The 16,192-nt window shown below is 49.2% G+C and overlaps 1 protein-coding gene across 2 annotated transcripts in view; it reads right to left on the bottom strand.

The window, feature by feature from the left end:
* Nucleotides 1–260: 260 nt before the first annotated feature.
* The window catches only part of EVC2 (EvC ciliary complex subunit 2), a 148,454-nt gene continuing 132,522 nt past the window's right edge, over nucleotides 261–16,192 (bottom strand). For both annotated transcript variants that reach the window (XM_033213720.1, XM_033213719.1), the window contains exons 18-22: nucleotides 15,604–15,818; nucleotides 14,068–14,155; nucleotides 7,390–7,586; nucleotides 3,122–3,223; nucleotides 261–950 (exon numbers count right to left, since the gene is read on the bottom strand). In XM_033213720.1, the coding sequence (XP_033069611.1) occupies nucleotides 683–950; nucleotides 3,122–3,223; nucleotides 7,390–7,586; nucleotides 14,068–14,155; nucleotides 15,604–15,818 (870 nt within the window). In that variant the 3' untranslated portion in view covers nucleotides 261–682. The remainder of the gene's footprint in view (nucleotides 951–3,121; nucleotides 3,224–7,389; nucleotides 7,587–14,067; nucleotides 14,156–15,603; nucleotides 15,819–16,192) is intronic.

Here is a 16,192-nt window from a genome sequence, read left to right as displayed (position 1 = left end):
TCATAAAGTGTGAATCCTGATTTTGCTATTTATGAGCTTTATGATCTTGTAAAAATCACTTCAGTTTTCTATGCCATTGAATTTCCTCATTTGTAAAATGGGAAAAGAACCCTGATTTGAATTGGCGATGGTAGACTCCAGGGGCTGGCACATGTTTTGGCAGCTGGAGTGATGGAGGGTGAATCTCTCTATTGAACACCACACAGGGAACAAAATGCAAGACACAATTACAAATAAATGCTTATTACATAAAGCAAACATGGGTTTTGTTGTAAAGAGCTTTGTGCAAAACATATTTATTTTTTTAAGTTCCCTTTATAAAAATAGAATATGTAACAAATACAAAACGTAAGAGCAGAGAATCTGGCTGTCACCACACAGCCCATACCTTACGCAGCAGAGGATGGGGTGTGGCTCGCAGGCTGGGGGTCTCCTCCAGGGCCCTGCAGAGGTGCGGCTGAAACGAAGGAGTGTTTATGTCCTTGTGATACGGAGGAGAGTGGGCCATCTGGAAATTCGTGAGACAAGATTAAACCGAGTCCGTGAAAGTCTGCATGCATTGGGGGGTCTGTGCCTTCTGCATGTGCAATTTATATTTGTGAGTTGTACATTATAAACAGACAACACTGGTGGGCAGGAGAAAATAATCCCTTCTGTCTTCAGATGCTGGCTTTCCCTTGGGCTAGTCCATACCCAAGGCCCTCATGGCCTTTTTGGCATTCAGAAAGTTCTTCTTTTTCCTGGGAGGAACATGCAGTGAAATCTCTGGCTCCTTTGGATTTCTGAATATAAAGAGCTTCTCTCCTGTGTTTAACACATCAATGGTTTCTGCCCCGACAATGGGTACAGGGGCCAGTTCACCAATGGGCTCCAGTGACAGGTGTGGCCAACTTCCTTTTCCAGAGAATATCATCCTCTCTCTGAGAGGGAGACACATCTTCTTTAATATGCTAAAGAAAGAACAAAAGATCAAATTCAACATTTTTGGCAATGTACCCTCTGGAGTGTTCTGAGTTCTCCAAAACAATCTCTCTTTGGGTCCTGAATTCCCCAACCCAGTGCCATTTTAAGGAAAGGTTATTTTCCCCTTGGTCACCAGATTGCTGTAAAATTAGCTGAAGTCTGTAACAGCGGTGCACTGTAGTCAACTCTTCCTGGCTCATGACCATTGCATTTTCAGGAGTGTTTTGTTTTGTTGTGTTTGAGATGGAGTTTCGCTCTTGTTGCCCAGCTGCAGTGCAATGGTGTGACCTTGGCTCATTGCAACCTCCACCTCCTGGGTTCAAGTAATTCTCCTGCCTCAGCCTCCTGAGTAACTGGGACTACCCACACGTGCCACCATGCCCAGCTAATTTTTGTTTTTTTTTTTTTTTTAATAGAGATGAGGTTTCACCATGTTGGCCAGGATGGTCTTGATTTCTTGACCTCATGATCCGTCTACCTCGGCCTCTTAAAGTGCTGGGACTACAGGCGTGAGCCACCACACCTGGCCCATTTTCAGGGGTTTTGCAAGCCCACTGTCGTCATGTTGTTAGTGTGACATCAGATCAGCCATAGTGGGAATACTTACACCATGGACATTGGCAAATGCTACCAATCAGAAACCACTGACCCCTCCCTACCAGCCAATTGTTAAACATTTATGAGTACACCTATGGGCCTCATCCTAAAAGCAGGCTGATGAAACCTGGTTACAAAGCAACAGTTAAAAGTCAGGCAAAATGTGTTTGCCATAGTAGAGTGTGGCATACTTTGAGAATGGCTCATAAAAAGATTGCTGGAATCCTGGCCATGGGCAGTCCAACCCCTGACTCCCAGGCTGCTCTTGATAATGATGGTGACCACCACCAAAAGCCCTATACATCCTGAAAGACACAGCGCTCGCTCTCTGCCCAAGCAGGGCAGGACAAGGCCATGTCACTAGGGATGCACCTGCTGCATGTCACTGCAGGCTTGCTGACCCTCCCAGAAGGCATGTGGTCGATTCCGCTCCATTGCCATCACCACTAATTACTGCCTTTGCAGCTAGTAAGTCTGCACAAGGATTCAAACTCAGCTCCGTCTCTCCACTATGGATCCATGGTGCCTCTAGGCAGAGCAAAGGCCCGCAGAGGGAACCAGGACAGTGGGACCATTGTGTCTCTTGATCTGTATCCACTCCACTTCTATTAGTGCAGCCTAGGAATGTCCCTAATGGAATATTTTAGAGTACTATAGAACGAATTTAATTTTCTTTATCTAGGACTGCATGTACTTCTCTTGGCCAATATCCTGATCTAACTTATCTAAGACTATATTATGATAACCAGGCTACTAATGGTTCCAAGATTTTATCATGAACAATCCATGAAGTTTGGTCTCAGTACCTTCAACTGAGCTCTGAGAAATTGTGGAAGGGGCAGGACTGAGGTAGACACGTCCCTTGAACAGCCACTGTTTCCAGAGTACACACTGATATCACTGTTTAACCCCCTATGAATCTACCTGATGTTGCTTTTTGTTTCTACATCTTCGTTAGTTGGAATCACAGGAGACACTGGTCAACACTTTGCAGCAATTTAAGACCACTCTGCCCCTCACTTCCTTCTGTTCTCTAGGTGTGTGATAGCCACAGCTAAGGAAAAAGGCATTGGGGTGAAGGTAAAAAGCGCAAGGCTGGAAGTGTAAGGAAATAAAGGGGGCAGTGAGGCAGCCCCAAATCTCATGGCCACTGTTTACCAGCTGCTGGCCAGGGGCCTCTTGTTCTGACCTCCCTGAGCTTCCATTTTATCATCCCCACTATCTGGAAGGCTCAATGCAACAAGACATGAAAGGGCTTTGTGAACAGTAGCTATAAGGAATTCTTCTAATTACATTCCATTAGAAATAGTCATTAGCTAAAATAAATACAGTAATTTAAATGTTAATAAATACTGAGAACATTCTGTCACTGCTAGCCACAAGCTCATCTTCAGCTTCTAAACTCAGCCCACTGAATAAAAATTTGTGGTCTTCAGGGTCACAAATCTTTGTCTGTTTGCAGCAACCTCCTTTTCCTTGTCATCTCCTGCCTCCCCAGCCCGGCCCACAAGCAGCTTAGCTCACCCGCTCCCCAGCCACACGGGCAGGGGCCCATCATTACCTCTGCTTTCTCTTGTGGGCCCACAGCATCTTTTCTAATCCTCTGCTTATCAGATCTCCTCGCAGTTTGCCGTTGAAGGCTTGCCACCAGCTCTGGTGTTTCCTGCAGGCAAGAAGGGAGTCTTATAGTTTCAAAAAGAATAGAATCTTTAAGTGATGAGTAATCCTACCCATCTCTCAATGCCACCTTTGGTTGCCACTAGCACTCCGGCATCCCCAGAGCATTCGCTATTTATTCTTTCCCTCATTCACTGCACATCCATCAAACGCCTTCTCCAGCCTCATCAAGATGCAACCTCTGCCCTCAAGGGGCCAAGTCTAGGGGATCACAGACAGAAGGAGGCTGACTGGGACTGGGGGAGACATCTGAGCAAACGGCCCTTGGGGCACTCACGAAGGAATGGGATCTGTGCGCTGACTTACATACTGGCTGCCTCCCCCGCTGGGATGAATGCTCTACGCAGGCAAGGCTTTGTCACTTACCCACTACATAGCCCTAGTACCTAAGACAGAGGACCCAGTGGGAGCCTCTGTCATATATGCCTTATGCATATACGAATACAGAACTTGGGGAAGCACAGGGGAAGCCTGGAAGGTGGGCTAGGCAGGGAGCCCTAAAGCCATGAAGGTGTGTGGTCCCAGTCTGAAGCAGAGGGCATTGGAGAGTGCTGCCCGGTAGAGTGGGAGGTGTCAAGTCTATAAAGGAAGTGCTAGACTCATTCCCCTGCCTTGGTGGCTCACACCTGCCCAGCTGGTGGTGGAGATGGAGCCTGTCCTACACTTGGGCCTGGCAGGCTGTCTCCCAGGAGTCTAACTCCTGGAGCAGAGAAGGGCGGTCCTCTGAAGGCAGCACCCCAGAGAGGACGCCCTGAGTGCTTCCCTGGCCCTGCCCTTGCTGGGGCCTGAGCACTGGCTCTTTCCTGGATTCTGACATGGCCCTCAATACAACCCATTCTTGCTTGGATTAATCATTCAGTTCCCATTGCTTGAAACTCAAGACTCGTAACTGATGTAATAGCCAGATAACAGGTGCTGGGGACACAAAAATAGTGTATGCCTTGCCCTCAGGGATTGGGTTAGTGGCTTGGGACTCCAGAGTCATCCAGGCTGCCCGGCCATGAGGCTGGGCAAAGAAAGGCCATGCTTATGCCCATGGTGACACTGACCTCAAGCCCTCTTGCCTCGTCCCAGCTTGGCCTGCCCATCTCTCCCCATCGGCCTCCCAAACTAAGCTGGCTGCAGGGGAAGCACCAAAAACAAGGTCCACAGGGGTGGCAGGCAGGCGGAAGTGACCTCCCTGCAGCCACACACGTTCCTACTCCAGAGTCACCTTGAATACTTGCCACCTGCAAGTCCGTGCAGGCAGGCAAGCAGTGCACTGGGAAAACCAGGCTGCGAAACCTGGTTTTATTTTTAATATTATTAATAATATATATATATATATATTTTTGAGACAGAGTCTGGCTTTGTCGCCCAGGCTGGAGTGCGGTGGCCGGATCTCGGCTCACTGCAAGCTCCGCCTCCTGGGTTTACGCCATTCTCCTGCCTCAGCCTCCGGAGTAGCTGGGACTACAGGTGCCCACCACCTCGCCCGGCTAGTTTTTGTATTTTTTAGTAGAGACGCGGTTTCACCGTGTTAGCCAGGATGGTCTCAATCTCCTGATCTAGTGATCCGCCCGTCTCAGCCTCCCAAAGTGCTGGGATTACAGGCTTGAGCCACCGCGCCTGGCCTATTAATAATATTAATACGATTGGCTCCTAATATTCCATGGAGGAGTGTAGCATAGAGCATGTAACTGTCATCCTGTCACTGGACATTCAGTTTGGCAGAGGTGGCCTCCCTGTGGCTCCCTCTTGTTCCTCTGACCAGCCCACACCCAGCCCTCTGACTACACCCACAACCAGCCCTCTGACCAGCCCACACCCAACCCTCTCACCAGCCCACACCAAGCCCTCTGACCACGCCCACAACCAGACCTCTGACCCCTAACACCCAGCCAGCCCTCTGACCTCAGGCCCCTGATCATGCCCAAACCCAGCCCTCAGACCTCAGCCCACAGCCAGCCCTCTGACCATGCCCACACCCAGCCCTCTGACCTTAGTCCACAGCCAGCCCTCTGGCCATTTCCACACCCAGCCCTCTGACCATGCCCACATCCAACCCTCTGACCAGCCCACACCCAGCCCTCTGACCACAGTCCACAGCCAGCCCTCTGACCATGCCCACACCCAGCCCTCTGACCTCAGCCCACACTCAGCCCTCTGACCTCAGCCCACACCCAGCCCTCTGACCTCAGCCCACACCCAGCCCTCTGACCATGCCCACACCCAGCCCTCTGACCTCAGTCTACACCCAGCCCTCTGACCTCAGTCCACAGCCAGCCCTCTGACCTCAGTCCACAGCCAGCCTCTGACCATGCCCACACCCAGCCCTCTGACCATTTCCACACCCAGCCCTCTGACCTCAGTCCACACCCAGCCCTCTGACCATTTCCACACCCAGCCCTCTGACCTCAGTCCACACCCAGCCCTCTGACCTCAGTCCACACCCAGCCCTCTGACCTCAGTCCACAGCCAGCCCTCTGACCATGCCCCACCCAGCCCTCTGACCTCAGCCCACACTCAGCCCTCTGACCTCAGCCCACACCCAGCCCTCTGACCTCAGCCCACACCCAGCCCTCTGACCATGCCCACACCCAGCCCTCTGACCTCAGTCTACACCCAGCCCTCTGACCTCAGTCCACAGCCAGCCCTCTGACCTCAGTCCACAGCCAGCCCTCTGACCATGCCCACACCCAGCCCTCTGACCATTTCCACACCCAGCCCTCTGACCTCAGTCCACACCCAGCCCTCTGACCATTTCCATACCCAGCCCTCTGACCTCAGTCCACACCCAGCCCTCTGACCTCAGTCCACACCCAGCCCTCTGACCATGCCCACACCCAGCCCTCTGACCTCAGTCCACACCCAGCCCTCTGACCTCAGTCCACACCCAGCCCTCTGACCTCAGTCCACACCCAGCCCTCTAACTGCGGTCCACATCCCACTTCCTGACCATGCTGGGCCCCAACGCCACTAGGAAGGCTCCTCGCCCCATAGCCTCCTGCCCACACCCGCAGCTGTTGTTCCCTCTTCCCCACCCTCCCCCTCACCCCAGTCAGACTCTATTCACCCTCTGCAGTGCTTCTTGGCTTTTTGAGTCAGATACTCTGATAAAAAGTATCTCTGATAAGGAAAACATTACCCCTTTTCTCAGGACAAATGCTGTCTACACAATCATGACGGTTCAGCAGGCTCTCGGGCTCCCAGGTGCCCTCCCGGCCTCCTCTGTATCCTTGCTGAGGCTGTGAGCTCTGCAACCTGGTACTCAACATTTTCATCCTGACCATGGCTTTCCTTGCAGCCTCATTCCCCACCTACTCCATTCTCAAGGGGCACTGCTGGCTGCCCCCTAAACCTGCCTTACTCCACACCCCTTCCTGCCTTTCCCCATAAAGAACCTTTACTGACCAAATTCACACCTGGGGCCCCATCCTAAAGGAGACTGTTTATGCAGAGTTACCCATAATTAAGGAAAAAATGGGCCCAAACTGAATGTCCAGTGACAGAATGACAGTTACATGCTCTATGCTGCACCCCTTAGCATGAGGAGCCAGTAAAAATAATATCCACCTGTGCCAGTGTCAATTACATTGAAAGAATAAAATTTAAATTAATAACACTAGGAGGAAATACAACCTAGTGATGGGATAAGAATTATATAGGGGGATGTTTGCATGAGCGTTAAAAGGTAAGGAACAAAATCGCTTCTGCTATAAGATTCTGAAATGCAGAATGTAGCAAGGCTGTATCCACAGTGTGCACTCCACACTCGACAAATACACATATTTACATGCACAACACACACACACGTACCAACACACAAACACATGCTCCCACACTTGCATACACACACTCATAAACCCAGCAGAGAAACACATGCTGGAGGAAGAAGTGTAACAGGATGCTAACAGTCGCTTTTCCAGGTGGTAAAACCATGGATATTTCTTTCTCTTCTTCCTTGTTTACACGTTTTACATTTTCTTTAATGGGCATGTATGAAATATTTATGGCTGTGGGTAAACTTATTAAGATTCTATTTAAAAAATAAATTGGTGACAAAATTAGAAAGTATGGGCAAAATACATGGGCCTCCCATGACCTCGAGGACTCATGGGGACCCTTCGGGACAGTGATGTGCCCCGGGAGGCAGCCCTCCATGGCACTCACCTCCGCCTGCCCACGTCGGCCTGCTCCGCTCCTCCATCACTCTCAGCTTCGTGGTCCGGATGTCTCTCACCACCCGAATCCAGCAGGGCCAGCAGCTGAGGCTGTGAGGCCGTGGGCAGCACCACACTCAGGAGCCGGCTAAGCGTGGCCCCAGGCACCACGGCCATCCTTGCCAGGTACGATGTCAGTCTCAGCTCCTACAGAAAACAACGGAGGGAGCTTAGACCCTGGCCACCTCTCAACTTGAACCACCATTTTTAATGTATCACATTCTGAGGACATTCTGTCCTGGAGTGATAAATATTTCAGTAGCTTAGTCTGGAAAACATATTCCTGAACTTTCAGAGCTGTCAAAAAAAAACCTATTTGGTCAGCAACCTTGGCTCCCCAGGACCCTTCTAAAGCCTCCGTCCATCCCGTCCAACTGCTCTCAAGTCACTGGTGCAGTGCCCAAATCTCCACAGCAAAAGTCCTGCAGCAGGGTGTTTCAAAACGGAAGTACTTTCTCTTCCCGCTCCTCACATTCTGTGAGGCCATTAGGCACCAGGAGAGCAGTGCGGGCTCGGGATACAATGGAAGTGTCCCTAAACCAGTGGACAATTAAAGACACTGTGCTATACCCATGCCACAGGATACCACTCGGCAGTCAGAAGAAAGAACTGGAAGGATCCCAGGGGCATTATGTCGAGTGGAAACAGCCGGTCTCCAAAGGTCTCGTGCTGCGTGACTCCATGCATGGAACCACTGGGGCGTGGTGAGACTTGGAGCTGCAGAGCAGCAGGGGATGCCAGGAGTGGGGCAGGGGAGGTGGGTGTGGCCTTAAAGGGACAGCCCAGGGCGGCCTTTGTGGTGGTTGACAGGTCTGTGTCTTGATGATGGTGCTGCTGGTTACATGAATGTACATAGGATAAAACGACGGAGAACTATACGTACATTTTACATCGATGTCAACTTCCTGGTTCTGATCCTGTCTGACAGGAGCCGTTGGGGGAAATTGAGTGAAAATGGGGAGCAGGGCCCTGAAACTCTATACTAGCTTTGTAACTTCTTTTGAATCTAAAATAATTTCAAAATTAAAAGTTTTGGCCAGGTATGGTGGCTCACATCTGTAATCCCAGCACTTTGGATAGCTGGAGAGGAAAAGAGGCCCAAGGACAGCTCTCAGGCGTCCAACACACAAAGGCCATGAGAAGGAGCAGTGTCCAGCAAGGGGCCTGCGCAGGGGCAGCCAGCGGTGGGAGGGAACGAGTCCAGGTGCCAGAAGCCAAGGAGAGAATGTGTTCAGAAGGGTGGGCTGGGGGATCAGAGACCACAGAGAGGTCAGGAGAAACAAAGACAGGGACTCGACCACTTGGAAACATGGGGTCACTATGACCTGGGTAAGTGCTTTCAGTGAAGGCACGGGGAAGGGTGCTGTTCCAAATACCAAAGCTCCTTCCACGTCCTGACGCTTCCCATCCATGGCCTCCCAGCACTGTCACACTGAACTACTCGTTCTTCCCTGACCATCCTGCTCGCCCAGGCCACTAAGCCCTTACCCATGAGCTTCCTTCAGCCTGGGGTATATTTCTCCCAGGCTACTCTCTATCTCTCTCCAGCCCATTCTTTTGGACTCTACATGAATCTTCCCCGACCCCATCTTCTGGGTCAGGTGTCCCTCCTCTGATCTCGCATTGGTTTTAACCAACTCTGCTGTAACTGTCCCATTTCTAGTGTGCCTCTGGAACTAGGCTCTTAGGATGAAGTCAGTGACACACGCTTCTCTGTCCCTAGCACTTAACCCAGTTCCTGGAACAGAGAGAGTGGAGAGTGACCAACAGACATCTGTTGGATACAAGATGGATAAACGGTGACTTCATAAACACCCTGCAGATTCACCTCTTCCTGAGGCAGGGGTCTAAACCTTTATAGCTGGGATCCCACCAGTCAATGTAGGGACAGGTCAGCCCATTGTCACAGCCCTTCCAGTTCCAGTGGTCCCCGATCAGTAATCCTCCAGACAACTCAATTTACTAGGTCAAGTCTTACTAAAATTGGTGACACAAAAAGCATCCACATGGGTCATGAGCTTTGAATGGGATGCCACTATCTACAGACAGAAATGGACCACAAACGAAACACTTTTACACTGCTGGCAGGGATGTAAACTAGTTCAACCACTATGGAAAACAGTATGGAGGTTCCTTAAAGAACTAAAAGTAGAACTACCATTCGATCCAGCAATCCCACTGCTGGGTATATACCCAAGGAAATGAAGTCATTATACGAAAAAGATGCACGGACATGCATGTTTATAGCAGCACGATTCACAACTGCAAACATAATGGAACCAACCTAAGTGCCCATCAATCAACAAGTGGATAAAGAAAATGTGGTACATATACACCACGGAATACTACTCAGCCATAACATGGAATGAAATAATGGCCTTTGCAGCAACTTGGATGGAGCTGGAGGTCATTATTCTAAGTGAAGTAACTCAGGAATGGAAAACCACATATTGTATGTTCTCACTTATGAGCAGGAGCTAAGCTATGAGGATGAGATAATGGACTTTGGGGACTCGGGGAAGAATGAGGGGGGAGGTGAGGGATAAAGGACTATACATTGGGCTGGGTGTGGCAGCTCACACCTGTAATCCCAGCACTTTGGGAGGCCGAGGTGGGTGGACTGTCTGAGGTCAGGAGTTTGAAACCAGTATGGCCAACGTGGTGAAACCCTGTCTCTACTAAAAATACAAAAAAATTAGCCGGGCGTGATGGTATGTGCCTGTAATCCTGGCTACTCGGGAGGCTGAGGCAGGGGAATCGCTTGAACCCAGGAGGTGGAGGTTGCAGTGAGCTGAGATCGTGCCACTGCACTCCAGCCTGGGTGACAGAGTGAGACTCCATCTCAAAAAACAAAAGAAACAAAAAAACAAAAACAAAAAAAAACTACACATTGGTACAATGTACACTGCTCGGGTGGTGGGTACACCAAAATCTCAGAAATCACCAATGAAGGACTTATCCATGTAACCAAAAACCACCTGTTCCCCAATTAAAATAAAAAAAAAAATTAAAGAAACGGACCATAAAGCAACACAGGCACACAGCTCTCTAGGCAGAGGAGGGTGACCGAGAGGCCCGGAGTGGCCAGTGGACAGCCTCTCTCCCTAGTTTCTCCCTGCTCCTCTCCTCAGGATGAAGGAGCAGCAGGAGGAAGGACAAAGAGAGAAATGGAGGACTGAGCTTCCCTGATGATTCTTTTCTCCAGTACAAAAAGAAAATGGCAAAATACGGCTTCCATGAGCATTGCTGCTGGCCTTTCTTATGACACAGGGATGCCTTAGGGTATGTGATAAAATCTACAAGCCTTTCCTCCTGAGAAAACTTCAAGTACTGAGTCACGCAGGGCGTGGTCTGCTTGAATCCTGTGTGGCTGCTCTTTTGTTTCAGAGTTCATTTACCACCTATTTCTTTTTTTTATTATTTTTTTTTATTTTTTATTTTTATTTTTATTTTTTATTTTTTTATTTTTTATTTTTTTTTATTATACTTTAAGTTCTAGGGTACATGTGCATGACGTTTATATCATGTATAACTCCCCAAAGCAATCCCTCCCTCCTCCCCCCTCCCCATGATAGGCCCCAGTGACGACCTATTTCTTTTGCAGATCTGCGATGAGCTGGGAGCGAAGCGGTCATCTTCCAGACTGGATGTGCTGGTTCATTTTTTGTGTCCATTTGGCTGGGTCACTGTGCCCAGATGCTCAGTTAAGCATTCCTCTTGCTGTTTCTATGGGGGCGTTTTGGGATGAGATTAACATTTAAATTGGTGGACTCTGAGGGAAGTCAATTGCCTGCCATAATGTGGCTGGCCTCAGCTCATCAGCCGAAGGCCTGGAGGGAACAAATCCTTTCAGCAGATGGCCTTGGGATTTGAATTGCACCTCCTTCCTGAGTCTCCAGCCTGCAGGTCAACCCTGCAGAATTTGGACACACCAGCCTCCACAATCATGGGAGCCAATTCCTTCAATAAATCTCTTTCTCTACAGAGACGCATCCTATCAGTTCTGTTTCTCTGGAGGACTCTTATTATTATACAGGAATTGGGAAGAAAGAAATGCAGCTGAGTAGATATTATTGGGCAGACTATACAAAGCACCAAGTTGGGAACAGAGAAAAACAATGAGCCTACCTGCTCCCTGCTGCCCAGAGCTTCCGGTCTGGCAGTATTTATTCCTCATAGAGCCAATTCTTCAGCAGAATGCTGTTGTTTGAACATTTGTGTCTCTTCCAAAACTCATGTTGAAACTTAATCCCAAATGCCACTGTATTAGGAAGGGGGGCCTTCTGAAGGTGATGAGGTCATGAGGGCTCTGTCCTCAAGAATGGGATTAGTGTCTTACAAAAGGGCTCCAGGGAACTAGCTTAGCCCTTTTTACCTTCCCATTCCCTCTGCCACATAAGGACACAGCTTTGCTGTCCTCCAGAGGATGCAGCAACAAGGCACCATCTTGGAAGCAGAGAGCAGTTCTCACCAGACACTGCATCTGCAGATGCCTTGATCTCAGACTTTCCAGCCTCCAGAATTGTGAGAAAACTGATAAAGAATTTCTATTCTTTATAAATTATCCAGTCTAGGAATTTTGTGTAGTAGCAGAAACAGACTGAGATGCATGCAGAGTTCACAATTTAAAAGGGCCCACAATCTAGAAATGAACCTGGGTGAAATTCCACTGGTGACACTGGCTTTCTGTGAAGTCTCAAAGTAACAAAGAAAAAGGTGGGAGAATCCAAGTTGAGAGTGGGAGATGGCCCAGTTACACAGAGACACAGGCCGGAGTGGTCATCTGCTTCAGACCCTTCAGAGCTGGTCAGGAAGAGCCAAATCTGTGCAGCACCATGCTGGGCTGAATCCCAAGCCTGCCACGAGCAGTGGCGAGCCCTCCTGCCCTCACCACCTCTCTGTGCCTCATATGAATAAAGGTATTCATAAAACAGGGGAATCCTGCCTGTTGCCCATCTTTCTGTAAGGATTAAATGAATAACAGACATAAGTGCCTAGGATAATACTCAGGGAATGGCAGTGTTCAGGAAGCACCAGCTCCTCCCCTGCCCTGTTTGGACACCGTCACTCCAGTGTTAACACTGGCAACTTGTTTGGTACAGTCAACAGAATAACGACCCCTCCCCAAAATGTCCATGGTCCCATCCTGGGACCTGTGAAAATGTCATCTTACAAGGCGAAGGGTACTTTGCAAGTGGGAGTAAGGTTAGGGGCCTTGAGATAGGATGGGAAAATGGTTATCTTAGATTATCCAGGTGGTTCCAACGTAATCACCACGTGGGTCCTTAAAAGCAGAGACCCTCCCTGCTATGTTAGGTCAGAGAGAGATGTGATGAGGATGCTTGCTGGCTTTGAAGATGAAGAAAGGAGGCCATGAGCCAAGGAATGTAGGTGCCACCAGAAGCCAGGAATATCCCCTGGCTGGCAGCCAGTGAAGAAACAAGGACCTCAGTCCTACAACCACCATGGGCTGAACCCTGCCAATCACCTGAGTAAGCAGGAACAGATTCTCCCCCTAAAGCTTCTGAAAGGCAGGCAAATCTGCCAACACCTTGATTTTAGCCTGGAGAAATCCATGTTGGATTTCTGACCTACAGAACATTAAGGTAAGTTTGTAGCTGTGATAAGCTGCTGTTTGTGGTCATTTGTGACAGCAGTGATAGGAAACGAATGCATTCGGGAAGCTGGGTGTGCCTGTGGATGCAGCCAGCTGGACAGGTAAAAGCGCCCCAACGCCTCCCCCCTGCTGACTCCCTTCTCAGAGGCTGGAGAGTAAGTGACTCGCACCTCCCCTGCAGCTAACAGGGCCCACGGGTCAGCTCTCGGGTTGTGAGGGGAATCTGCTGCAGGGACTTGGAGGCATTTGCTTTCTTGATGAGAAAGAACAGGCGTGGTGGCAGTTCTTCGACCTCTTACCTCCTTGAAAGTTATGGCAGCTGGAACTGTGAGAAGGAACTGTGGAAAGAATCGCAGCACATGACCCTGATACCACTGCATCAGCAAGCACTTCTCCAGAGGCATGTGGCTCGCATTCACCACCGTCTGAAGTCATATTTCCTGCTACTTACAGACACCAGAAGCACAGGAAACCCACGGCAGGATGTGTATAAAACCTGAATGGTAGCAGGCAGACAGGTACACAACTGCATAAGGCTCAGCGCACAGCCTCAGCGCTCTCTATCAGGAAGGGAGGTGAGTCTGCAACCCCGGCCAAGGATGAGAAAGGTTGGCTGATCTCAACTCAGAGGTGTAGTGTGGGGTGCAGTCTCACTGATTGATGGCTCTGGCCCAGTTTTCTCTTACCCACTTTGTTCCTGGTAGAACCTACTTTTTGTATATTAAACTTAGTTAAAGACTGAGACGAAGGAGAATATTTGGGTGCCTGCCAAATCACAGAAAAGACATGACCGGGGCACACGTGATTATGGTTGTGGTTGCCGCCATTAGCACTGATTGAGCGTCCTCTGTGTGCTGGGCCCATGCTAGAGGCTCTGCACACATCTGCTCTGCAGGTTCCAAGGCTGGTTTTTCATCACCATCCTGGAGGTGAGGAAATGTGGATTCTGAGAAAAACATGAAATGATGTGCTGGCAAGGGGCGGCCTCAGACCTGGCCAGTACGTTCTCACCTGGCTGCACAGGGTTGCGAAGGTGTCTGCCTCCATATTTTCCAACAAGTCTTCTAGCACGACACTGTTCTGTTGCTCCTCTCTCAAACTGGAGTGAAAATAAAATATACGTGAGTTCGGTTTTGTTATAAAGTAATACTATGGGATGTTATAAAGTGATACTACGAGATCAACTCATTATTTAAATAACAAAGAAGCACACATCTAAGCCACACGATTTTAAAAATATGTCCACAGAAAGAGATGGCCAGAAAGACTGCCTTCTTTTTCTTGCCTAGGCTAGTTTGCAAATAACATGTCAAGGAGTGTTCCCCAGGAGGAAGGCTCCTCAAAGTGAAAAGTTTCATGGGAGCTATAAGGAGACTTTCCTATAGCCTTACAGGGTGATTTCTGTGATGCTGCTTTGAAAACTCTGCATCAGTCCTCATGGTGATGACCAAGAAGACTGGGGTCTACACCCACCATGTGCCCTTGGGTTGAAGTGGACCCAGAATCAAAGGACGGCACCTTTTCACATGAGGCTTCCTGATGCCCACACGAGGGAGTCTGCTTAACACACGCCTTGGCCAATTCAAGTCAGATTCCTTGATCTGCCTCATGCTCTTACTGGCTAATACACCCCAAACCTTCTGCAGGTGCAAATCAAACCAAAAGTTTGATCACAAGCCATCTCCTCCAGAAGCATATGAATACCATATGCCCTAAAATCCCACGTTAAATCAAATCAATACAGATTGAGCCCCCTCACAATTATTTCAATGGGACAGAACTGCACTTGGATGCATTTACACAGAAGAGCGTGGTAGGATAAAAGAAAATAATCTGTAATCTCACTGCCCAGAAACCATACCCATTGAAATTTGGTCTATTTCCTTCCAATTAATGTGTATGCGTGTGTTTGCAAAAATTAACCACACTGTGTATAGATTTTGCCTCCAATCCTTTCCATGTCCATTTTTTATTCACAGTGGAAAATTATGAAGCTGTTAAAAATTGTGTTTTTCCAAGGATTCTTAATGCCCCAGCCAAGGCTAAGTGTCTAATGTGAATTGAAAAACAATACAAAGAAAACAAAAAGACTGGGGGTCTGTCTGTTTCATAATTTTACAAAAGCAGAATATAAACTACTATGTTTATGGTAAAATTGGAATAAGGCCTGTAATCTAGTTTGCTGTCTTGTGACAATGTCAATTCGCGTACCGTGATTATGTTGGATGTTACCAAGAAGGAAAGCTAGGGGAAGGGTATATGGCACTCTCCCTACTATCTTTGCAACTTCTTGTGAGTCTATATTTCAAAATAAAAAGTTAAAAAATATGTTTAGTAAAACTTCAATGATATTAAATTTAAAAAAGAAGGATGTCAGGGAAGAAGGAGTATGCTACAAAGCTAGCAGCTCGTGTTGGAGCAATGGGATGACACCTTAGGCAAGAGGGTGAGAGCCCAAGTGGGTACAGCCGGGCTGAGTTGGAGATGCAGGTTCTCCAGGCCTGCTGGGGACTAATATCTTCGGGTACCATGGGGCACACAGCGTACCTCTGCTGATGTTGCTCCAGTAATGTCTGGCTCTTGCTCAGGGCTTGCTGCAGGACAGCAGACACCTGTCTTTCAGAATCCACCTCCCCAGGTTCGTTCAGAATCCCGGGCCCATCGGCCACCCACTGCTGCCAGCTCGCCAGGGCCTGCTGCTGCTGGGCCGCCTCCTGCTGCACCAGCTGGTCCTCCAGCTTCCTCTCCAGCTCCTGGAGCTCCTACACAAGGAGGGGGCAGAGGGTGAACCCCACTGCAAAAGCGGGTGGGCTGCAGGGCAAAATCTGACCTCCTGGGTGTCTTGCTACAAGCCTGGCATGACCCTGTCTTGCCTGATTCCCCATCCAGCTGTGCCACGTGGTGCAATGTGAGTGCACCACGATCTCTCACCCCTGTGTCACCTCCATGCCTCCACACAGGCCGTTCCCTCCACCTGCAGTGCCTTTCTCCGTCTGCCTGACCAATCCCCAGTCTTCTTTCACCCCCCGGCTTAAGAAAAACCTCCTTGGTGAAGGGCTCCTCAGTGAAAGGATCCCTGAGTTCCTCGGGAGATGCAGATGCCCTCTCCTCACGTGCCCACTCACTACCCCTTGCA

Source organism: Trachypithecus francoisi, unplaced genomic scaffold (genome assembly GCF_009764315.1).
Source record: "Trachypithecus francoisi isolate TF-2019V2 unplaced genomic scaffold, Tfra_2.0 Lachesis_group1, whole genome shotgun sequence".
NCBI lineage: Eukaryota > Metazoa > Chordata > Mammalia > Primates > Cercopithecidae > Trachypithecus > Trachypithecus francoisi.
This window is presented reverse-complemented; position numbering and strand designations above follow the sequence as displayed.